We start from the raw sequence: 25,128 nt of genomic DNA on the forward strand, positions 1-25,128 counted from the left end.
GGACGGAGGCTGCTCTGGCCTTCTGACACTGGGGAGGACTCCCCCTCCTGTCAGAGATCAGGTCTGGGGTAGGAAGGTGACCTCCAAGTGTGGGCCTCTGACCCTCCACCTTTCCCTCCAGCCTCCGGTTCGAGAGGGTGAGAATGAAGGGAACCATCCCTCAGGGCCTTGGTTGATACACACGCCCAGCTTCTCTGGAAACTCATCCTCTGCCTGCTCAGATCGCTACACCTCCTCTCCAGGTAAGTGGGACTGCACACCCCCTCCCCGAGAGCCCAGAGCTTCCCCAGCCCACCTGTCCTTGGCTGCAGCTGGAAGGACAGCACTTACATACTGTGTGCCAGGCAACGTCCTCAGAGAAAAACCTTTTTTAGAGAAGGGGCGGGGCTTTCCTGAGGGCCCACGTGGAGGACGCTGAGGAAGGGGCCACACAGGGTTCCGGTGGGCAGGGTCTGCCTGCAGAGCCTCTGTTCTTTCCTCTAAGCCAGGCTTCGGCCCCTGGTTCCCTCCCTGGGAGTGACCGGATTCCTTTAAATGGTACTTTGAGCCCGGGCCCTTGGGGTTTTTTTGTTTGTTTCATTTGGGGGTTTGTTTTTTCCGGTTTTATTGAGATATAATTGACATATAGCATTGTATTAGTTTAAGGTGTATAACATAATGATGTGATATATGTATATATTGCAAAATGATTACCACAGTAAGTTTAGTTAACCTCACATAGTTACAAAGATGTTTCCCCCCGTGATAACTTTTAAGACGTACTCTCTTAGCAACTTTCAAATATAACAAACAGTGTTGTTAAGTACAGTCACCAGAGCCTGAGTCTTTGGAAGGTGAATTCAGCATGGAAGGAGAAGATGTGGGTCCCACTACAGCCCGCCTTCCCCTCAAGCCCTGGGGGGCCCCTAAGGCCCTGGAGGACCTGTCCCTTCCAGCTCATCCTTGCTTTCCTCTTAGAGTCCTTTCCTACCTTCCTCTTCATCTTCCCGCCTCATCTTCCCCCTGCCCTTGCCTTCATCCTTCTACCTCTCACCCAACCCAGCTGCCCTCTGGTTAGCGCCTGTAGAAAGGCAGGGATGGAAAAGGCCCCTCCCCTCTGGGCAACTAGAATCCTCAGATATGGTACTTCCAGACTCATTGATGGATCTGTGCCCAGATCCAGAGTAGGTGGGAGGGCTCCCTGTGTCAACTAGACAGAGATAACAGTGGAGTTGGCCGTGTGTCTACTCACCTGCATGGACCACTGCACAGATAACTGATCCTCTGAGCCCCTCACCTTGTAGTTAAGCTTGTAGTAACCCCTCCCCTGTGGTAATTTTCTCTACCCACTTTCCTGCTCTTTTTACTTTATGGTATATTCATTTTTATCAATGAGGGTCAATCTGGGGACTTCCCTGGTGGTCCAGTAGTTAGGACTCCACACTTTCACTCCCGAGGGCACGGGTTCAATCCCCGGTCGGAAAGCAAAGATCCCACAAGCCTTGCGGCACAGCCGGGAGAAAAAAAAGAAGAGGGCCAATCTGCATGCTATACATTGGTCTGTACTTCAACTTTTCATAATAATTTTATATTATTTAGAAGTTTTGATTTCTTCTCATAGGTTAATTTGAGGTGTTTAACCACCCCCCCATGGTATGTTCAGTATAGCATATATTTATTGAAAAATTCAAACTAGTTAACATTTTTAACTTTTAAAAAATTATTATATAAAAGTAATATGTGTTCATTGTAGACATTCAGAAAATATAAACTAAATTATGTATATTATATATATTATATATAATCTTTAATCCTACTGCCCAAAGATAATCATGGTTAACACTGTGATGTATCTTTTCCCAATTTTTTTTTTTTTTTTTTTTTTTTTTTTTTTGCGTTACATGGGCCTCTCACTGTTGTGGCCTCTCCCGTTGCGGAGCACAGGCTCCGGACGCACAGGCTCAACAGCCATGGCTCACGGGCCCAGCTGCTCCGCGGCATGTGGGATCTTCCCAGACCGGGGCACGAACCCGTGTCCCCTGCATCGGCAGGCGGACTCTCAACCACTGCGCCACCAGGGAAGCCCCCCAATTTTTTTTTAACACATATATATGTTCAGAAATGGAATTGTGCTATACGCAGTCTGGTAACTTGCTGGGATAGTATATTGTCATATCTTCATACCATTCAGTACACATCTAGAATATAATTTTTAAAGGCTGCATAGTGTTCTGGGGTGTAATGTACAATAACATATCTAAACCCCTATCACTGGATATCTAGATTTTTTCCCCAGCTCTTCATTAAGATAACAGTATGCTTGTAGCTAAATATTTGCACTTATTCTGAATTTTTCCTTATGTTGAATTCATGGAAGTAGGATTACTGGTCATAGAGTGTACATAATTGTAGGCTTTTGGCCCTCACGGTCAAATAGCTTTCTAGATTAGTTGCACAAATGTATGCCTCCTTTATACCCCAGAGCTGCACAAGGATTGCCTAATTCCCTGCATCTTTACAAACACTGGTGTCAACATATAAACGTACTTGCTTCTAGTTTAGAGGTGAAAAGTAAATGTTCTTCTTGGCCATTCTTTGATCACTAGTGAGGTTGAACATTGTTTTCCACAAGTTTATTGGTTCCAAATGCATCTTTGATTTGAGATCATTAGGAACAACATGTAACATCACATCTTAAAGAAGTCTCTTATCTCAGAGTGTCTCTGATATTTGATTTTCCTGCCCCACTCTGCTGAAGGAAGACACAGGGAACCCTAGGGGGAAGCCTGGGCTGAAGTGACCTTGGAGAGAGGTGGTGACTGTGGGATTCCCAGCTGGCCCTGCTGCCAGGGTGTAGGAGGGCCTCGTGGGGCCTTGCAGAAGGAAGCCTGGTTCAAGTAGTTCCTTCTCTTCCCTCATCCTTCCCCAGATACGATGGAGCCAACCGGCTTCTCCAACCTGGATCTGAGTGAAGAAGACTCTGATGACCCTTCTGTGACCCTGGACCTGTCCCAGCTCTCCATGCTGCCCCACCTGGCTGACCTGGTCAGTTACAGTATCCAGAAGGTCATTGGCTTTGCCAAGATGATCCCAGGTTTCAGGTAAGGAGCTTCTGGGACATCCAGGGAACAGAGTCAGAATCCTAGACTGAGCCTGAAGAAGGCTCAGAAATTACCAATCTAATGCTTCCCAAAATACAGCCTCAGGCCCTACCCCAGACCTCCTAAATCAGAATCTCTGTGCAAGGCCCAGGAATCTGTATTTAAGAAGTGCAGCCCATCCAGCATTACTCGGCAGGTCAGCACTGGAGAGCCATCCAGCCCTTACACTTTCTATGTGATGGAACAGGAGCCCAGTGTGGTTCAATGGCCAGCACCAGGATTTCTAGTGTTGGAGCCCACGTGTCAGAGCTGGGTTAAGAACTCTTAGTTCACTGCTGTGTCCACTCCAGCTGCCTTGGATCTATTCCTCATATTATCCGTTTCAATTAAACCTACATCAATCCTGCACACCCAATTCTGAAACCAGGATGAAGTGATAGAGAGGAAAAAGTGTTGGGCTTGTGATGTAATTTAGGAATCCTAGAGGGAGACGCACTTGTACATATAACCTGGGCATCTTTCACCCAATTTACCCTTCACTCAAGGCTGTTTCCTAATCCTACTGAGATCTTTTTTGCCAAAGTAGGTACGTATAAGGAGTTCTACTGGGGTAAAGACCATCCCTTATGGATTCATTCATACAAGTTTCATTCATTCATTCAAATGTTCTATTGTTTTGGTAATAATGCTATCTATAATACTCATATTTAAATGGTCATACAGTGTTAAATATTCTTAAAAGTGGGCTTTTCTGGTGGCGCAGTGGTTGAGAGTCCGCCTGCCGATGCAGGGGACACGGGTTCGTGCCCCGGTCCAGGAAGATCCCACATGCCGCGGAGCGGCTGGGCCCATGAGCCACGGCCGCTGGGCCCGCACATCCGGAGCCTGTGCTCTGCAATGGGAGAGACCACAACAGTGAGAGGCCCACGTACCGCAAAAAAAAAAAAAAAAAAAATCTTAAAAGTACATAAAAGTTGACGCTTTTAGTAGATATGTTGGGAGGCAGTTATATCTATATTTATGTATATCAATAGCTTCATTCTTTCTAAAATTTCATTTGGAACATTGTCATCAAATAGATATACATTGTGGTCAAGAAATAAATGAATAAACTTCCCTGGAGGTCCAGTGGTTAAGGATCCACCTTCCACTGCAGGGGGAATCCCTGGAGGAGGAACTAAGATCCCGCATGCCACATGGCGTGGCCAAAAAAAAAAAAGAAAGAAAGAAATTAATTGCTATCAAGCAATACTCTCATCATTTCAAGTAGTAGCAATAGTTGCAGCTCTAGCAGAAGGGGTAGAATGCTTCCTCAATACTGATGCTTGGGTTCAGCGCTAGAATACTGGGAGCTGGAAAATGACTGGACGTTGGCCAGCTCTGTATGGAAGCTAACACGAGGTGCCATTTACTGTTTGGTGAATCTCTGGTGTGTAGGGAAGCCATCAGCTCCTGTCTAAATTGCTGCATTGCCAGCTAAATGATGGTAATTCACACAGCTAAACCCAGCGCATCCCAGGTTGTTTCTGTCCTGAGACAACCTGCTCTGTGTTATTTTATGCCTCGCACCAATTCAAATACCAGGGATTCACCAATGTTCTTTCCTGGAATTAATGTGAAAATTATAAAGGAGAGAAACCATCAAATGGTGTTGAGACACTCTCACTGTATCGCACATTTTGGTTACATCAAAAAGAGTAAAGGCCACTCTGCAGGCAGAACGGGTGTCACCTGTGAGGTCAGCATCGCACTGGGCCTGGGGTTTACCCTCCAGAGTCTTTCCTTGGAACTGATGTTCCGCTTAGTACAAGTTCCAGCTCTCTCCCCCACGCTTCTCGTTACTGTTGGCAAACCGCACGTGTTCCCAAAGTCTTGTTTTGTGTAAACAGCTAGAGAAAAAACACTTCAAGGTGTTGATGGATACACTGTAGCAGGCGGCTCTCATCCTAATTCCAGGAGGAGCAGCCCTCATCTACACAGTCCCCAAACCTTGCCTAGTGGGGAGCTGGACCGGAGGGCACCTGAAGCCCTGTCCAGATGCTAAGGTTTGGTGGCTGGGATTGCCCACATGGGAAAACTGTCCTAAAAAGAAAGTGACCCATTTAACCAGATTACCTCCACTAAGTAACCTGAGCCCCAGTTTTTCTCTTGGCCCCCATCCCTTCCCTTCGCCACATATACCTTCGCACAAAATAGCACCACCTGCCCCTCAATTCCTCTCCCCAAGGATGAGCTGAAGTCTACCCCCTTCGTTCCCTTTCAAGCCTCATCCTCCAGAGTTCCCTGGTCTAGCCCTGCAGTCCTGGCTGAAGTGAGGTATATATGAGCAGGTATTGGAGCCACCCAGCTATGGAGGCAAAATCAATTAAGTCGATCCTAAACACGCTTGGGTTAACTTTTCTGACTTCAGCATGTCTTGAGAAGACCCAAAGTGGAATGTTTTCCAACAAAAAGGGAGCAGGCTTCAGCAAGAGCTCTGTGGGCACATTTACGTGGATGCTTTCTGGGAATGGGTGGAGCTGATGCTGCACCAGGACGGGGGCCAGAGCCCAGGCTTCCATAGGACCCAGGCGGGGGCAGCCCAACCGTTCTCTGGTTTTGCCGGTTCCTGCACTTAGAGGTTCTGCTTTTCCAAGAAGTGAAAGAGCAGTGGCTGCGTCCCTGATGGCTTTGATCTTGCTGCCTGGAGGCGGGGGTGGAGGGTGTGGGGAGGGCAGGATGAGACGTCTGTGTGGGTGAGTGGAGGGGAGAGTACAGGACAAGATTCCAGTGTGGGCGGGGCTGGATGGGCTGTGCTGGGTGTGGACTGCCCTGTGGTGGCCTTGGCCCTGCCCCTGGCTCCCACCTCTTCTCCCTCAGCCTCTTGGTCTGCACCCCACAAATCCCCCTCCTTCAGCCCTGCAAAAGAAATGCATGGAGGAAGTGGTGTCAGGAGCAGAGACTCCGTGGCCAGGAGCCGTCTTGGATCCGAGAACCAAGGACCACAGGTTTCACTGCCCAGAGGGGCGCATGAGGGATCAGGCCCCAACAACCCCAGAGGGCTAAACGCCTTCAACCTCACTGCCATTTCCATCCCCAGGGGCTCCTTCCTGGGTCAGAGGCCTGGGGTCATAGTGCTTCCCTCCTCCTATGCCCTTTCCTCTATATTCACTTATTCATCTGTCCAACAATCAGCTTGCTTATTACATAAACTGTGAGGGATAAAAGATGACTAGGACACAGTCACTGGCCTGTGGAAGACCCTCAGCTTCTGATGGAAGAGATAGACATATGAATAGCCGTGGTGAAGAGATAAGGGCTCCAAGAGGTACCGAGGGAAGGCAGATGGGGACAGGCTGGACCCTGCCTAGGGGGGTGGGGAAGACGAGACATCCCCAGAGCACCTCACAGGTGCCCAGAAACTGATGTGGCCACAGGTGTGGAAACTGATCAGGGTGTAAATATTACTCAGGTCCAGGGAGGAGGCCCAGAGCCGGAGCTGGTGCCCATCACAGCAGGAACGAGGTCTCTTACTGAGTCCCCCTTTATCTCCACCGCTACCGCCACCCACTACCATTTCCAGTTCTGGCTGTGAGCTGCACTGAGAAAGTCCCTGTATTTCCAGGCTGTGGGTGGTAATTTGAGGTCATTCTAGGCTTGCTTCCATAGAAGTAGTATGTCTGGATCACAGCAGGCAGTGATCCCGCGGAAATCTCTCTAGCCAGGCACCTATGGGATGTTTGTTCACTCCTGGCCATCCATTTTGTGTGGGCCATTGAACAAAAGGTTATGTACAAAGACGTTCCTCACGGAATTCCTTATAACAGCAAAACTTAGAAGCAACCAAAATGCCCAAAAATAGGTGGGGGGGAGAGTGTATTTTCCAAAGATTTGATAATGAACATGTTTTACTCGTATAATGAATTAAAACCCAATTGAGGGTGGTGTTAGTTTTTATTTTTTCAATGTGGATTGAGCACCCAGAAAAAGGTGACAAGGATGGTGAGACACCTAGATGCCATGGCATCAGGGCTATTTATTCCAGAGAAAAGGCAAGGAGGGACATGGTGGCTTTCCTTAAATGGTTAAAGGGATGTCCCACGGCTAATGGAGAAGTCTGGTTCTGTGTTCCTTGAGAGGGCAGAACTACAAGCAATGGATGAGTGTGTGATCGCGTGGCTTAGAGCCCAACAGAGGAGGGTATTAACCCCAAAACCAAGCACCCCATGGCTGTATCCAGAGACCAGGAGCTCCCTGGCACTGGGGGAGTCCTGCAGAGGCTGTGTGAGAGCCGTCTGTCAGGAATGCTGAGGAAGGAATGGGACCACATAGCCTCTAAGTGGGGCCTTCCAACCCTAGCACTTTGTGATTTTCCTTCAGTGCAGGCCCTTTGGTGGTCATCTAATCATGCAAGCCCTTTCACGCCTCCTCATATATCACCTGTTGATACAGGACTCTCATCAGTTAATATCCGTTTCCCACCTTTTTACTTTCCAAAGTGCAGCCACAGGGGATGACAGCCCATCGACAGGATATCCAGGAGGAAATACACAGAAAGAGAAAGGGAGAAAAAAGAGGAAGCAATTTGATCTGTGGGTCCTGCCTTTTCCTTGTCATTGTTCAGACAAGCCCAGCTCGTGACTCAGAATAGTGGAACTAGTCATGAGCCTCTTGACTCATCAACACATAGCTGTTGACCCTCTCCTCATGCTCAGGGCTCAATGAACAGTGTGAGGGCAACACTAAAGTCATTAAGAGGTGGTGCTGGCCCTCAAGTAGCTTACGATGAAGAGCCAGAGACAAGTATCTGAAGGACAGAGGCAAAAAGAAGGGGAAAGGGCAAAATAGGATTACAGGCAATGTGCAGCAGGTCGGAAAGGAATGGCTCTAATTCTACGAAGAGAATCGAAGGGTGGAGGGATCCAAGGGAGACCTCACTGGATTCAGGACCAGAAAGGTGGGGTGGAGCAGAAGATAGGCGCTCTAAGCTGGAGCTGTCCCATGTTCAAAAGCATGGTGGTATGAGAACGCCTAGCATCTGAAAGTGGAGTAATCCGATGTTGTTAGAATGGAGGGTTGGTGGAGTCTGTGACGGGAATGGGGGCTGGAAAGACAGGTTGGAGCCAAGTTATGGCATATGGGCTTGATCCTGGGGCATTTGATAGTCAGTGGGGATTTCTGAGCGCAGGAGTGACACGTCCCTGTAGCAGTAGTAAGAAAGGTGAACGAGAGACTTGACTCCAGGATTCCAGTAAGAGGCAACTGAAAAAGATGATGGAGCTCTGAATCAGAGCAGCCCAGTGGGAGTGGGAGTCCAGAGATGTCCTGGAGACAGAGTTGACTTCACTACTGGAAGGACCGAAGGGCAGGAAGAGGGAGAGGGGAAGAAAGCATGGGAGCCATTGAGGATGGCTCTGGCCATGCTTTTGCAGACGACCATATTCATGCCATAGCCCTGGGAGCTTCTTCAGGCTCTATCTTCCTAACCCTAGAAGAGCCATGGCTGCTCCGACCTTGGAGACCCTGGAAAGTCACTGGGTTTTCCCTGTCTTAGTAGCTGAGCTACATCAGTTGGCATTTGGTCCCAGCTCTGAGTTGTTCTCAAGTCGTTCTCCCCAAGAAACAGTCTCGTTCTTTCCAACCAGGCTGCAAGCTCCTCGATGGAGGACCCAGGGCACATGCTGGTCACCTGGCAGGTGTATACCTGTCAAAGCACTGCACGGATCTGCATGACTTGAGGGTCTTGACCAGTAACCTGACCTCCCCCCCCCACCGCCCCCGCCCCCTCCCTGGCAGAGACCTCACCCCTGAGGACCAGATCGTTCTGCTGAAGTCGAGTGCCATTGAGGTCATCATGCTGCGCTCCAACCAGTCCTTCACCATGGACGACATGTCCTGGACCTGCGGCAGCCCGGACTACAAGTACCAAGTCAGTGACGTAACCAAAGGTGCGGCTGGGCTCTGCCTCCTCCTGCCCCGGCTCCGCCCCTCCTGGGGGCATGGGCCCCACCAGGCGCATCAGAGGGAGTGAGGTAGCACCAGGGAGAGAAGGGTGAGGGTCAGGCTGGAGGTGGGGTGGGGTGGGTGCCCACAGCAGCTGGCTGTTCTCTCTCATAGCCGGACACAGCCTGGAACTGGTCGAGCCCCTCATCAAGTTCCAGGTGGGGCTGAAGAAGCTGAACTTGCATGAGGAGGAGCACGTGCTGCTCATGGCCATCTGCATTGTCTCCCCAGGTACCTAGCAGTGTGGGGAGCGGGAAGGAGGAAGTCCCGCTGGGGGCCAGTAGGGCAGATTGGAGGGAGAAGTGAGCACAAGGAGAGACCAACAAGGAATCACCCACTTTGCTGGGTCTGCCCAGCCCGTGTGGTGTGTGTATGTTGAGGGTTCCCTCACTGCCCTTGGCCTTGCCCTTGCCCTAGCAAGACCATTGGTGATTCATGGGTGGGATTCTAAGGAACCAAATAGATGGGGCTGCTCAGGCCACAGACAGTACTCAAGCTCTGCTCTTGTGTCAACTGGACTGACCTCTGCTGGCACTTGAGGTCCCCTGGGGATAGGGCACAAAAGCCTGGGGCCTGATAGGAGGTTCTGCTGGCCTGACAGACAGTTTAGCTGACTGATTTTGGAGGCAGGGTGCTGTGATCCTTGCGCTCTTCTGCCTCTTTGGGGTGGGAAGAGGGAGAGAAGCCGAGGAGGGAGGTCTTGTGGCTCTGGGGTTGCTGGATTGCTGATGAGGCCTCCACCGGGACTGTGTTCAGAGAACAAGCCAGTGGCCTTTCTCCAGGGATGCTTTCCTGGGCTGGGGGCCCAAGGAAAGGACATGGGTGCCCCTCGTCCTGGCCAGTGAGCATTCACTCATTCATTCATTCATTCACTCAGCAATGATTTACTGGGCTTCTGGCAGGAACCAAGCACTATGCTGGGCATAGGGACTCAGCAGCACCCAGGACACAGACTTCTCTCCCAGGAAGTGTAGAAAGAGACATTAAACAAATACTTTATTAAAAAAAAAAAAAAGAAGAAGAACATGATACATGATGCTACAGAGGGTAGAGCAGAAAGTGGGAACCTGATGTCGTCTGGGGCATGGAGGTATGGGGTCACCAGGAATCGCCTTCTTGAGGAAGGTCCTTTAAGCTGTTACCTGAAGGGTCAGCAAGAGTCAGGCAAAGGTAAAAGAGCTGAGTTCTGGGCAGAAGGAAGACAAATGTGAAGCCTGGAGTGCAGAGAGCATGGCTCATCGGGGTCCTGATGAAAGATGGAGCACAGAGACAGAAGGAGAGAGAATAGGTGGGGACAGGCCCAGATGGCCCACAGACGGACCTGAGACTTGATCCTAAATGCAATGGGAAGTGGCCGAGGGGCTGGGGAGGACTGTGGTGCCACAGGTCATCAGCCATCCGGGAGTGACCGGGGAGGATGCTGAGGTTGGGGGTCTGTCTGTGTGGGCGGGGGGAGGCTGAACGGTGAGGGAGCTGCGGCTCAGAGCTCCTCGCCCGCCCCTCTGCCCACAGACCGTCCCGGGGTGCAGGACGCCGCGCTGGTCGAGGCCATCCAGGACCGCCTGTCCAACACGCTGCAGACCTACATCCGCTGCCGCCACCCACCCCCAGGCAGCCACCTGCTCTACGCCAAGATGATCCAGAAGCTAGCGGACCTGCGTAGCCTGAACGAGGAGCACTCCAAGCAGTACCGCTGCCTCTCCTTCCAGCCCGAGTGCAGCATGAAGCTCACGCCCCTCGTGCTCGAGGTGTTTGGCAGCGAGATCTCCTGAGTAGGGCAGCCTGCCCTGGCGCCTGGGCGGGGCTGCCTCTCTGGGGCTGGAGGCTGCCCAGCAGCTCTCCCCACTCCTTCTGGAGTTCAGCCCCTCCTCTCCCACTTCCCCTCCCCGCCCAGCCCATCCTCCCTCCTGCCCAACCTAACACCAGGTCCCCCTTACCTGCAGGCCACGGGCTGCCCCCAGTGCCTTGAGACCTCGGTCATGAGGAATTGCTCTTTATTTGACAAAGAATCTCAAGTGAGGGCAGAGGGCAGAGGCTGAAGGTGGGCCCGTGCCCGGGGATCCCCCCTCCCACACTCCAGAAGTGGCAGCTGGCTGGTGCCGAGGGAACAGGCAGGCGGGAGAGACGCAGCCATTCCTCAGGGACAGAGATACCCTCACCTCTACCCAGCTCCAGGCCCACACGTCCAGAGCCTGGTGGAATCACCCTTCCTTCGCCCCACCCACGATAAACACTGACCCATGACCCACACCTCATCCTGCTGCCGCTGTGTCCAGGGCAGTGTGCCACGATGGGGCCTCTCCCTCTGCCTTCCTACCCTGGCCTGCCTAGGACACTCACTGCCAAGGAAGACCAAAACCAAGGTGACTAAGGTCACAGCTTCCCCTCATCCACCTCTGCTGGCCAAAGGGCATTTGCCTAACCCCACGGTGCCCACCTTCATCCCATCGCCATGGTAACATTCTCCCCGGAAGTAGCTGTGGTAAGATGGGCTTTCTCCCCAGGGCGTGGGCCACTGGCCCAGAGCCCGTGTGCTGAGAGGCCAAGGAGGGAAGAGAGCAGGGCCCAGGCAGTGAGGGGACAGGCAAACCCAGCCTGAACATAAGAGTGGTCGATGGAGGCCACACCCGTCCTGCCGCCAAGCCCATGGCTCCTCAGCCTGGAGCTAAGGGGTTGGCCGAGGCGGGGGCTCTCCCTCTGACAATCTACATGGCAGGACTGAATGGCCCCCAGGCTTCAGAGAATCGTGGGCACCATCCTCATCCTCACCCTGCCAGTGCCTTACCTCCCACCCCAGAGAGAGAACCAGCCGCAGGCTCCAGGGCCCTTGCGCAGTGGCCGAGGGCGCTGAAGGGGCCTGAGCCTGGAATGGCCAAGGGTGGTGACCCAGAGGTCAGCCCACTGTCTGAGCCCCCCAACAGTCTGGAGAAGCAGGTGCTGCTCTGCTTACCAGCGGGGCCTCATCTTTCCCACCTGGCAGGGTGGGATGGGGGAGAGGAATTTCCAGGCCTCCAAAAGCCCAAGCCCTCCCTGTCCATCTAGTTCTGCTTCTAACACTGCTGTCCCCCGGAGAAGCAGAAGGCAGTGCTCCAGCACCCCGGGTGGGGGGACAGCGGGTTGGCCTGGTGGCTGGTCAGTGAGAGCACTTTGGGGGGAGTCGGGCGGGGTAGTTCCTTATTCCCACCCCACACCCTGACGTCAAAAGGGACCTGTGAGGCGGGGCGGGGTAGGGGCACCGAACCTCAAACTCCCCATATGCAGAGCAGCTCAGCAGGTGGGCACTCGCGGCCTGTGTACCCGGCTGGGCTTCTCTGGGGCGTGGGTGACAGGCATGCGGGAGCAGAGCGGACAGGGCTCCTCCAGGAGCCACAGAGGGTCCTTCAGGTCATACCCAAGTTTGGGGTGTGCAGCTGCGCTTGCCGTCTCAGCCAGGAGGAGGTGGTGTCAGCAGGATGCCCCTCTGCCTGCGTCCGCTGTTCCCTGAAGACCCCGGCAGCAAACCAGCTTACCTCCACGACCCGCCAGTGTCTGCTGGCCAGTGTTTCTTCATCTGACAGCCACCGTCCCTATTGCAGAGCCGTCCTTAGAGTCACTGTGATGTCTGTTAGATGGGGGTTGTCTTCAGACTCCATTTGGTACCACATTCTAATAGAGCGGGTAGTAGGCACCACTGGTGAAGTGATATTTATGGGTGATGAGGATGTACATTGTGAAAATTCTACACGTTAATTACTGTTGTTGTTATTTTACAAATTAGGGAGAGACCCCTGGGATTTGATTTTAGCTGCAGAACACATTGGTCCAGTTGTCAAGTCAGTGGTAGAAAGGGCTTGAAAATCTCTGACCCAGTTCTATCCTCTTGTTAAAGAAAACTGACGCTGAGAAGGTGTAACTCACCCAAACTCGTGTAACTAGTTCAAAGCAGCCCCAGGACTGGACCCGGACTTTGGACTTAGGGTCCAGTGCTGTTTTCACTACATCATGCTTGAGCTCAGACTCCATGTCCCATTCCCCTCGTGGCTGACCTCATCCCCGGGGGAAGCCCTGGGTTTTAGACAGAACATGTCCAGGTCCCAGATCCCTGCCTTGCTCCCCTGGGTTGTCACCCCACTGACCCATCAGGAGGAGGAGAAGGGACACCTCAGCCTGTGTCTCAATGTGAATCACACCCCCGCCCCAGTGTGGCCTTGGCCGGATGGGGTCTCTGCCGCAGCTCGGTGTAATGCTGTTGCCTTATCAATAAAGTGTATCTGTCTTTGTACTGTCTTCACCCTCCCGGCGCTCCCCTGGAACGGCCTTCCCCAGGGAACATGACAGGACCCACTGAGAACGCCAGTTCCTCGACCCTGGGGCCCGTGACAGCACAGTCCAGTCCCAGAGGGAAGTCCAGCTGCTGGGAGGATGAGAAAAAGTGAGGCTCCCTGGGGCTGAATTGGGAGACAAGGTTATCATCTTTTCTGTTTTAGAATGAGAGAATGTGAAGGTAGACATTCATAAATCTCAACCTTTTTAAACTATGTTATTGGAAAGCTAGGAAAGTCTGCACCAAAAATGCCAAATAAACAAGATTCTGGGAGATAGGAAAACCCTTCTCTGGCCGACTGGAAGAAGTAGGAGAATCTGAATGAGGCCAACAGGGAAGCTTGGAATGTACAATAGATCTGGTTAAATCTGGGAATAAAACAGCAAAGAAAGCTTTGAGGAGTGCCTCCTGAGTGATTTCCAAAGAGAAAAAAAGTTTGCCAGAAATTTGTCAAATAAACCAATGAAGAAAGCTCTGCTTATGATAATAAAGATGGCACATACTTACATAGCACTTACTTTGTGGCAAGTACTGCTGTAAATAAATGCTTTATGCAAACCAGCTTGCTTTACCCTTATAAGGACCCTAGGGGAGATGGACGACTATTACCCTCATTTCGCAGAGGGGATAATTTGCGCAAAGCCACAGTGGTGGTAAGTGAGAGATAGGGTTTGAACCCTTGGCAGCTGGCTCCAGAAGCCATTAATTACCTACTGCACTGTACTGCTTCCTATTGAGCTGAGTGGGCTGACAAATGACAGCTAGTCATGCCAGCTCTCTATTAAAGTGGATGTAAGGGAGATTCCCATTCCTAAAGTAGGCCTTGGGATAGAGAAATTGGAGGTGCTGGATCCAACAGGGCTCTACTCTCAGGAAGCATTCAGTCACATGTGTTGGGTCCATTTCTGTGTGGCCCTTACCTGAGAACCAACCTCAAGAATAGGAAACCAGGCAGCTGTTGACAAAAATGTGTCTTGTATTTGAAATGCTGTGCCAGTGACTTGGCAAACTTCAAGTGACTCCTATGAATATACAGGACTCCCAAAGGGCCCTGAGGAACCAATGTACCCCCTCCATTTCCAAAAAAAGTAGGGTTTATGATAAAGGGCAGCTTTCATTAAATACACAAGCAAAAATAACTAACCAAAGACACACATGGTCATCTGCAGGGAAAATCATGCAAGGAAAACATAACCAATGTATTTATTTACAATAAGTTGGCCTAGGAACCTGTGGATGTGATTTAATTTTTCAGAAGCATCTGAAAAGATTTCAAACCAGATGTGTCAGTGGGGGATGGGATGGGAATAGAAGAATTGGGGGTGGGGCTTGAGGGCCCTTTTGTCAAGAAAAGTGAATGGACTTAGAGAAAGGAAACCAGCAGCTGCATAAACGGACACAGGCTCTGGCAGGAGAAGTGTGAAGACGTGTCCTTAGAAACTGTTAGGAGACTCTTATTTAGTATTTTTATAGATGATCCAGAGGAACACAAAATCTCCATGGCCGTGTGTTACAATCAACTTTTCCAGGTAAACAGGAATGCACCCACTTAGGAGAAAGTGATTTTAAGTTTTCACATTCCAAGTCTTGGGTCTACATCTGTGCTGTTCAGTAAGGTAGCTGCATGTGACTACTTACATTAAAATTCATTACAATTAAATAAAAGTAAACATTAAGCTCTTCAACTGCACTTGCCACACTTTCAGCACTCAGTAGCCCCAGGGCTATGGGAATGGACGGTGCAGGTACTGAATATTTCCCTCATTGCAGAAAGTTCTATTGGACGGTTTTGGTCTACACAATGCATTCTTTTTTTTTTTTTTTTTTTTTGCGGTACATGGGCCTCTCACCACTGTGGCCTCTCCCGTTGCAGAGCACAGGCTCCGGACGCACAGGCTCAGCAGCCATGGCTCATGGGCCCAGCCGCTCCGTGGCATGTGGGATCTTCCCAGACCGGGGCACGAACCCGTGTCCCCTGCATCGACAGGCGGACTCTCAACCACTGCGCCACCAGGGAAGCCCTACACAATGCATTCTTATCTGGTCTTATGTTTGGATGGTATGTTGCTGTTGATCTGTTGGGCAGATGGCCACCAAGTGATCGACACCATATAGAGGGCATTCAGGGGACGTCCTCCCTTTACATCAAGCAATGCTGCAGCGGGACTGCTGTGAACACATCTGCTCCTCAAAAGAGACATAAAGAAGAAACATCTCACAGGTCATGAGGTTGATGGGCTCAGAGCTTCAGGTGGCATAAATACGTCAGCGCTGTTCCAGGAAATACTGATTCCTTCAGTCCTGGGGACAAGCAGACAGGGCCTGCCTGGAGCGACCAGCTCCCTCAGGTCAGGGTCTCTAGCTTCTACCGAGGCTCCCTGGAAGCTGTCTATGCACCTTGGGTCTGTCTGCCTGCCCCATGGCCCTGCAGGGGACAAGGGTGATGAGTGACATCTGGCACTCCTAGTACGGCCAAAGGGCTGCCTCTTCATGTCAACGAGCATCACTGTGGGCAAGAAGCCTGTGAGGCTCCTGAAGGGGTCTGTGCTCCAACTGACCAAGAAGCACAGCAGGATGCGGGGCAGAGGCTGGCAGTGGTGATGGGGTGTTGTCACTGCTCCAGACAGCTGCTTGGAATCTCCCCACTCAGACATGCCGTATATGGTATATGAGATAGTGTTGCAGGTCGGGTTCTGGGGAAGCCAACTCTGAAATGTAGATGGGAGTGCAGGAAGTTTACTGGGGAGAGGTCTCAAGCTTGGGCAGCAGGGAAGAAAGTGGGATTGGGTAGAGGGAGAAGGGCTGCCAAGCAATCTCAGCAGAGATCTCAACCAACCCTTATGGGGAGCTCTGAAACTGAGATGGCCCTTTGGATTGCCCCAAGTTGAGGTGCGGGGGCCGGCTTTTACATTCTTACATCACCCTGTCCTTGGATGCAGGCTGTCCCCAGGAAAAGAGTTACCTCTTTTCAGCCAAGGGCAGGTAGGACTGGGGGTTGTTTCTTCACATTTTGTACAACCTGACGCCTTGGGGAGGGACCAGAATGCTGCCAGGTCCTTCTTTTTGGCTCTAGGGAGGGGGTAGCCATAGTTCTTGGAGCTCCCTCCGGAGGGGGGCGTTCCCAGCCGCTCCCCAGCTCTGGACTGTCTGGTGTTTTTTGTTTGTTTGTTTTTTGTGGGGTTTTTTTTGCGGTACGTGGGCCTCTCACTGTTGTGGCCTCTCCCGTTGCGGAGCACAGGCTCCGGACGCGCAGGCTCAGCGGCCATGGCTCACGGGCCCAGCCGCTCCGCGGCATGTGGGATCTTCCTGGACCGGGGCACGAACCCGTGTCCCCTGCATCGGCAGGCGGACTCTCAACCACTGCGCCACCAGGGAAGCCTTGTCTAGTGTTTTTTTTCCCTCCCGAAGTCATGTTGAGCTTTACCACTAGGTGGTGCTACTGCCCTATAGGCACAGGTTTGGGCTGCTCGCCGGGCTGCTCTCCCCCACTCCCTCCTCCCTCTACATCCTGCTCCTGCTTTTTTTTTTTTTTACATCTTTATTGGAGTATAATTGCTTTACAATGGTGTGTTAGTTTCTGCTTTATAACAAAGTGAACCAGTTATACATATACATATGTTCCCATATCTCTTCCCTCTTGCGTCTCCCTCCCTTCTGCTCCTCCTTTTATCTCTGTGAAGGTGCCTGGCCTGCTGTGCCTGGGGCCTCTAAGCATCTTCCCTGCTGGTCCCACGTTTCCTCTGAGATCCAGCTTGGTTGTGCAGTGCTTTCAGTGTCTCCAAGCACAAGTGTCTCCAAGTGTCACGCTGAGCCCAGTGCTGGGGATACAGCGATGAATAGGACAGTCGCTGCCCCCCAAAAAGGTACGGTCCAGGGGGAGAAGACAGACCTGCAAACAGGCCATCACCAAGCAGCACAAGCAGAAGCCGAACACGTAACAGCATATACTGCTGGGTCCCTGTCCTGGCTCTCCCACTTGCTACCTTGTGTGACCTTGGGCAAGTGACTTAATATTTTTGAGCCTCAGAATCTTCATCTATACAATGGCAACAATAATAGTACCTACTCCTAGGTTCGTTGTTGTGATATGATCTGTGTAAATCACTTTTCACAGTGCCTGTGCTGCCAGCGTCACTATTAGGTTGCAGAGTGAAAGGGTGGTCAAGTAAGTTTTCATTGCAAGTTGACATTGCTCCAGTCCTCTGACCACTGATCCTTGCTAGGCTCTCTGGACTGGTTCCAGGGGGACCTCTTTGACCCCCCCCATGCAGATCTCAGCCGCTGGAGCTATGAGCCCCTGCTCCGTGAATATCTACAGGGGCTGGGGGAAAGCGTCATTGCTCCATTTGGCCACCAGGAGGCAGGTGTGCGACTTCATAAGCCAAATAGGCCCGAATTGAAACAGTCCGGCTGGAGAGAAAAGTGTGGGAAAGAGATGGGAAGGTAGGCACAGAAACACGGGGAACTCTAGTTAATACTCTCCCCGGCTTCTTTCAATTATGGTCTTTCTTTGCCAGCTTCACTGCCTCAATGACCACCACCACCGACTTCACTGCACACACATTACCGACCCACAACTAACGTCAGTATTCTCTGGACGGAAGTGGTTCCTGTCCAGAGAGGGGGAAATCAAGATGAGCCTCAAGAATCAGGTTTGCTCCATGTATTTTTTGTGTCACAGTTTCTATTCGTTTACCCTGGCGTTCACTGGACCCATGTTCCCTTGGCGAGGTGCACGGCCAACATGATGCCGCCTGTCTGCCGCTCCAGGAAAACGTGTCATTGTCCAGACTGTGGGACTCGAGCCACGGCCACGTCCAACCACTTGCAGCTCTGACCGTGCACTCGGCAGGCTGCTTCCACACCAACGCTTCTCAAACGTTTTGTTCTTTGGACCCCTATTTGGACTATTAAAAATAAAGAGCCCCCCAACCAAAGAGCTTTTGTTTATGTGGGTTGTATCCATCAATATTAGCCAGATTAGGAACTTAAATTGAGAAGAATTTTAAATACTCATTAAATTAAAAAAAAACAATAATGAATCTAAGTTAACATAAATAATACAATTTTTATTAAAGGTAACAAAACAAATTTAGTGACAAGAAGGTATTGTTTGACAGCTTTGCAAATCTCTTTGAGGTCTGGCTTCATAGAAGGCAGCTAGAGTCTCATAACTGGTTCTGCATTCCATCTGTTAGGGTATCACACAAGATGGAAACCTTGGGAGACTCCTCTGTACACAAGTGAGAGAATGAGAGTTAAAAAGGCAAACGATGATGGGGCTTCCCTGGTGGCACAGTGGTTGAGAGTCTGCCTGCCAATGCAGGGGACGCAGGTTCACGCCCTGGTCCAGGAAGATCCCACATGCCGCGGAGCAACTGGGCCCATGAGCCACAATTACTGAGCCTGCGCATCTGGAGCCTGTGCTCCGCAACAAGAGAGGCCGCGATAGTGAGAGGCCCGCGCAGCGCGATGAAGAGTGGCCCCCGCTTGCCGCAACTAGAGAAAGCCCTCGCACAGAAACGAAGACCCAACACAGCCAAAAATAAATACATAAATGAATTTAAAAAGGCAAATGATGTCTTAGTATTATTATGAAAGTAGCTTTGACCTTGCAAAGCCCCTGAATGGGGCTCAGGGATCCACAGGGGTCCCCAGCCTATACTCTGAGACCCGCACTGCACACTTTTCTAGGCCTTGTTTCCTTGGCCAGACATGCCCCACCCTGTTCTCCATCCCCCATTTTTCTCAACTCAGCAAACCCCTCCTGATCCATCAGTTTCCAGCTCAGGCTTCATCTCTTGCACAAATTCTTCCCTGCACTTCACAATGCTGTACCCTCCCTTGCCCCATCTGGGTAGAATGGTGCGCCCACTCTATGGTAGAATGAAGTGTACATTGTTGTGTGTTTTAAAGTTCTGGTTTGCCTTCGGGGCTCCCTACCAGACTGGAACAAAGGAGGGATTCCGTAAATGTAGCTGAATAAATACATGAATGAACGGATGAGTATGAGGCAATGTGCCGCCCACTTCTGTCAGCATCTAAAAGATCTGAGCTTCACAATAGATGTCAAATTTAAAAAAAAAAAATCTGCTTGGGTCCCTGCTGGAAGATGAAATGCAAACAGACTTATGCAAATTTCAGCACCTTCCCCTGAACTTTGGAAACTGAGAAGTTAAGTCCCTGTGGCTTCAGAACCCACATGCTAACTACCTCTCCCTACAGCACCTGCCATATCTCCCTCATTCTGCATGTGGAGGGTAGGGTTTTTGGTCCAAAATGCAGAATTTATCATTTAGCCCTATTCACATCTATCTGATTTGATTTCTCCCACATTTTAGCCTGCTCAAATCTTTTGCATCTTCATTTTGTCATCCAACATTCTGACCATCCCTCCTGGCCTTGCACCTTCCAAAACTTTGCCCCGCAGACCACGTACAGAGCTGGCTAAGACAGAGCCAAAACGATGCCTTCTTGCAGGTTGACACTAGCACACTGACCAGACTTGGGACAGGGTCCCTACCAAAGGGACTTGACTTTGGTTCAGTTGTTCAAGACCTCACTGGGAGAAAGGGAAGGGGTGGGTAATGAGATTGAGTCTTGGGGAGGCGAGTGGATGCCTTGCAAAAACCCAGGCATCCACAGGAATTTGGGAAACTTGGCAGTGCTCCCACAACCCTTTCCTCTCCAGGACCCAACAGTCTTACCCCAAGTCTGAACAGATTCTTATAGAATTAGACCAGATCTGAGCCAAGGCTCAGGGATCCAGGGATACCTGATATAGGGGATGCAGGAAGGGGTGGATCAAGTATCAAGTTCCAAGCTGGATTGTTCTGCAGATACTGTCTGAACTGGACTCAGGGAAGAAAGGCATAGTCTCCTCCATAGATTCTGGTTGCTGAGCAGGGAAGGTAGCGGGCAGTGGGCAGAACTCTCCTGAGGCATCCGTACCTCACCTCGGTGAGAAATGGAGAAGTCACGTGCAGCCCAGCCTGGCAGCCCTTATTTAGCTCAGCGGGGTCTCCCCATTGTCCTCTTCACTTGCACTCAGACTCCCACAGGGCATCTGGAAAGGCCCTTGTCACCCTGACCCAACCCCATCTAATTACAAATCCTGTGAACATCTGTGGCAGCCAGCATGGGGCAAGGGCAAGGTGAGGTGAAGTGAGTGCAGGGCCCCCAACTGTGTCTGCACCTGGCTCCTGTTTCGCTATTTGTCTCCCAGGAGGGCCAGGTAGAGCAAGCAGCCCATCAGAAAAGGCTCAGCCACAGAGGCCAGCCCAGCCTGGGTGCGGGAGGGCCATAAGCAACCGGGTTCACAGTGCCAGGGAAACCCCTTCCCGCTGTCCCCTTTGTTGCCCCCAGCCCCACAGATTTAAATTTCTTCCCCTCTCCCACCCTGGAGCCCTAGGAGAGCAGCAGGGAGGAGACGGTGAAACAGCCCTGGGTGATAAAGTGGGGATGGCGAGAAGTGATAAAGGGGATGGGAAAGAAGCCAGCCCCACTTCCTCTCTGATAGGGACCCCGCCCCGAGGGGCTCCTGCCTTCTGCTGTGTTCACAGGAAGGCCTTGAGGTGGCGGAGGAGTGGATGGGAGGGGAGCAAAGGGAGCACTGTCGGTCGGCAGGATGTTGGTAGACTTGGGAGAGGACCGTTCAGTTGGTTGTTGGTTCTTTTGGATGCTCCCCACCGCGGGCCTGCAGGGGCTGGGCTGTGGGCACGGAGGCAGAGGGAGTCCAGGTGCTCCTTCACACCGCCCCCTGCCCACGCCACACCACTCCCAGCCTTGAGGGAAGCAGCCACGGTGCTGAAGGATGAATCCTGATACCACCTGTCACTAGCTGTGTAACTTGGCGGTAATGATGTGAGCCCTCTGGGTCTCGGTTTCCCCACCTATGAACAGGGTCTTTGTGCAGCGAATGGGGTGAAGCTTGCAGGGCCTCCTCTAGGGGAGCAGGTGAGAAAAGCAGAAGCTGCAACGAGGGGGGAGCAGGATTTGAGCTACCTGCCGGACGGCTGGCGGCTGGACTTGTTCTGTCTCTCTTCTACAGAGCAAAGATACTAGTTGCGCTCACTTGGGAGGTGTTGCGAAAAGTAAATAAGTGAACACACAGCATTTAGACTTGGGTCTGGCGCGCAGTAAGCGCTTGGTGACTATCAGCCTTGGTTATTAAAACTTTCGTCACTCTCTCAGGGATCCTCTCCTCTCCTCAGTCATCCTCCTCCCAACATACACACATCCCGAGTCAGGACTAGAGGAGGTGGAAGTTGGGACTCACAGGTGGACTCCTCTTGTGAAAGACCCAGCCCTGCTCAAGCCACCCAAGGAGGGGGAGGGCCGGGCCCCCAGCACCCTGTTCCAGGCCAGGGCTCTGCTCACTCCCATTATCTCCTCCTGCAAAGCCGCCTCCACCCATCAACCCCCAACAGAGATTAGAGACCCTCAACTGTCTCCAACTGCCCTGATTCAGGATGAGGCTGGACCCTTGCCACGCTACACACACCCCATCCCCGCCCCGCCCCGGCTACCCCACCTCTGTCCCGAGGTGGAGGGGAGGCCGCCTACTTCTCTGGGAGCTGGGGGAGCAAGGAGTGGGGGATGGCCAGGAGGACACGGCCCCCACCCCGGGGCTGCCTCCGGAGCTTGAGAGGAAAGGGGGGGAGATCTCAAAGGCCCCCAGGCTTCCTCTGTCTGTCTTATTTCGGCCTCTCTGCGTCTCCAGGCCATGTCTGCAGTTTCTGCCTCCCTCCCTCCCTCTCTCTCTCTCTCTCTCTCTCTCAGGCTGCTCTTCCCCCCACGCCCAGAGCACACCTGGTTCCTCACATCAGATAACCCAACCACAGCAGCCCCGGCTGCTTCCAGCAGCCCCTCCTCGCCCCCTGCCCTCTTCCTCCCCCGCCTCCTCCACCTTGTGGCTCCCTGACTTACCTAGATTTCCCTGGGGAGGGCTGGGGAGGGGGTCCCCAAAGCCCTAAAGCCTTACTGTTTAATGAGGGTGTGAGAAGACTACTCTTCCTTTTCCTGCCCCCAACACACACACGCGCGCACACGCACACATGCACACACACGCACACATAGGCGCGCACGCACACATACACACGCACGTGCACACATGCACACACGCACGCACATGCACGCACACTGGAAACTCTATACCCCCGTGCCCTGTTGGAAACAGAATGAAGGGGAGGGAAGGACCTAGGGGCCAACCTTGAGGTACGAGAAAAATCCAGCCTGAGGAAGTAGGGGGCGGGGGTCGCAGAAAGGGGTTCCATAGCTCCCCGCTTCTAGGCCAAGAGAAGCTTCTTCCCTTTTCCTGCTTGTGTGAGTTCATCCGGAGTCTCGGCAGGGCCTGCCTCAGGCCAGGGTCCAAGCTGGGGAAGTGGGTGGACACAGTCTGGGCCGTTCACAGTCCCAGCCCCTGCCTCCTACTCTCCAGAAAAGGCCAGGTAGGGAGGGGTTAGGGGTGGGGACCCCCGTGGAGGAAGAGGTGCTGAGAGTGCGGAGTGCCGGGCTTGGGGGAGAGCTGGTCAAGATGTTGTGGGAGGGGGCGGAGTGGGACACAGGAGGGAGTGGGACAGGGACTGCCGGGTGCCTGGGAGCTGAGGCTGGACGTTTTAATGCCTCTTGACAACAGATGAATCATAGGCAAATTATGTGGAAATAATGGCATAAATAAAGATGTGTTATTTCAAGGCCCCAGTGTGTGTTGCTGGAAGAGAGCTGAGGGGGGCGGGACAGGAGGCTGCCCAGGCCGGATGGTGCCTGTAGTTGGGGGCCCAGGTAGAGTTCCCGTGGCGGGTAGTGGAGATGATGGCCCACTCACGTCTCTCGTCACCTTCGGGGTGATATGAAACAGCAGGTGGCCAACCACAGCCTGCCAAACCCTCCCCCAGGGCAGAGTGGCCCTCACATACTCTAAGCTCCCTGGTGATCCCCCCAACCTTCCCCTAACCTCCCTGGGGCCACTGCTACCCACACACATTTTTCCCTGCCCCAGTGCCTGCTCTTGACTCCTGTCCTCTTGGGACTGCCCCTCCAGGCCCAGCACAGGGTCTTGCCCCGAGCAGGGACACAGGAGCCAACCAAGCTCCAGGGGCCTTCAGTGAACAGAGCACCCCCAGAACCCAGACAGGGAATCTGGGCCTTTTCCATCTGGAGGGTGCTGAGCTAATACCCGCAGTGGCCTAACAGCTGGCACATGGACAGAGCCCAGTAAATACACCTGCTAGAGGAATGAATTTAAGACCTCCATCAGGTCATCAGGGCACTCCCTGTAGCCCAGTCTAGGCTTCTGGTCAACCCTCATCCCCATTCTCCATAGCTCTTCACAATGTTGACAGTTATTAAACGGCTAGAAAAACGTGTGCCTTCACACCACCCAACACAGTCACTACCTGTTACTCGTATTTCCTCTCAATCTTTTCCTCTGTGCTTATGTCGGGTTTCTTTGCCATCACCGGGCATGCAGAAGTCTGTATTCTCTTGCCATGCTATGTCACATTCAAAACATCTTTTTAACTGTTTCATAATTTTCTATTGAGTGGAAATATAATTTGCTTCGCAATTTTCCAGTTGTAGGTGTTAAAATTGTTTCTCATTTTCCATATGGTAAAGAATGTGGTGATGAGCATTATTATGCACATATTCCACTCGCCCCACCCTGAATTTTGGTTATAGAAATATAGTTTAGGGTACTTTGGGTGGGGTTATTGAGCCAAAGGGTAAAAACATCTTCTAGCTCTTACTATATATTGCCAAATGGATATCAAAAGAAGTTACGCCACCAATAACGACATGTACATTTCACCACATTCTCACTAATGTTTGAAAACGGTGCCTGCCTTCATCTTGTTTTAATTGGCATTACTTAGATGGTGATCAGGTTGAATGTTCCCCTACCTTTGCTTACTGGCTGTGTTTCCTCTTTCCCTGAAGAGCCGTTTCTGTGCTTTGAGCTTGAGCCCACCCGTTTCAGTGTTTATTACCAATTTGTGTGAGGTGAGCTCTCTCTATAAGGATTTTAAAGCATCGTCCATTGCCATCGAGTGCAGATCTCTCCTTCGTGATGTTCTCCCCACTTGGGATTCTGACATGGCGCTTCCTCTTGCTTCATTTAAATCTCTGACTGCTCCCTCTCCGCTCTCACTGATGACCTCTGGTCTTTATTTGTCCTTCCCTCCTCTTCTGAGCTCCGGAGAGCAACTGTCCACTCAACTTCCCCCTGACCATCCCACCAGCACCTCAGTCCATGTGTCCACAGCTTGACTGTTTTTTTCCTCCAAGTTTGCTTCTCCCCCCACATTCTAACTCTGCTGCCCAAGGACCTTTGGGTGATGTGTCCAGAAGGAGACAGAGGAACACAAAGGCTAGCATCCCTGAAGAGCTAATGAGATTCTGTCAACCTTTGACTTAAGGGGACCAGGGCTGGGAAGAGAAGGAGGCGGCCATTTGTCTAGGGAGATGTCACTTTGTGACTCAGTCTCCTTGCTTTCCTGTATACTGGGACTGGTTCCAGGTCTAGAGACAGATGCTTGAAAGCCAAAGTGGGCGGCCTCCCTCCTAGAGCAAATGAACCCTTGGCATTGACCTCACTGGCCTCGTCCTCCACTTCTCGAGCCTCTTCCCCAGCAAGGGACTAGAAGGGCTGAAGAGGAGGTTAAGCTACTCTTGTCTAAACCTCTGCTGTTCGATACAGTAAGCCACTAGGCACAGGTGCTATCAAGCACCTGAAACATGGCTACAATGTACTACAAGTGTAAA

The 25,128-nt window shown here is 51.9% G+C and overlaps 1 protein-coding gene across 1 annotated transcript in view; it reads left to right on the forward strand.

The window, feature by feature from the left end:
* Positions 1 to 13,763, forward strand: part of VDR (vitamin D receptor) — a 35,758-nt gene extending 21,995 nt beyond the window's left edge. The window contains exons 5-9 of the mRNA XM_081247908.1: positions 122 to 242; positions 2,909 to 3,080; positions 8,856 to 9,007; positions 9,177 to 9,293; positions 10,575 to 13,763. Of these exons, the coding sequence (XP_081104034.1) occupies positions 122 to 242; positions 2,909 to 3,080; positions 8,856 to 9,007; positions 9,177 to 9,293; positions 10,575 to 10,834 (822 nt within the window). The 3' untranslated portion in view covers positions 10,835 to 13,763. The remainder of the gene's footprint in view (positions 1 to 121; positions 243 to 2,908; positions 3,081 to 8,855; positions 9,008 to 9,176; positions 9,294 to 10,574) is intronic.
* The last annotated feature ends 11,365 nt before the right edge of the window (positions 13,764 to 25,128 follow it).

Source organism: Mesoplodon bidens (genome assembly GCF_964165515.1).
Source record: "Mesoplodon bidens genome assembly, chromosome: 11".
Classification (NCBI taxonomy): domain Eukaryota; kingdom Metazoa; phylum Chordata; class Mammalia; order Artiodactyla; family Ziphiidae; genus Mesoplodon; species Mesoplodon bidens.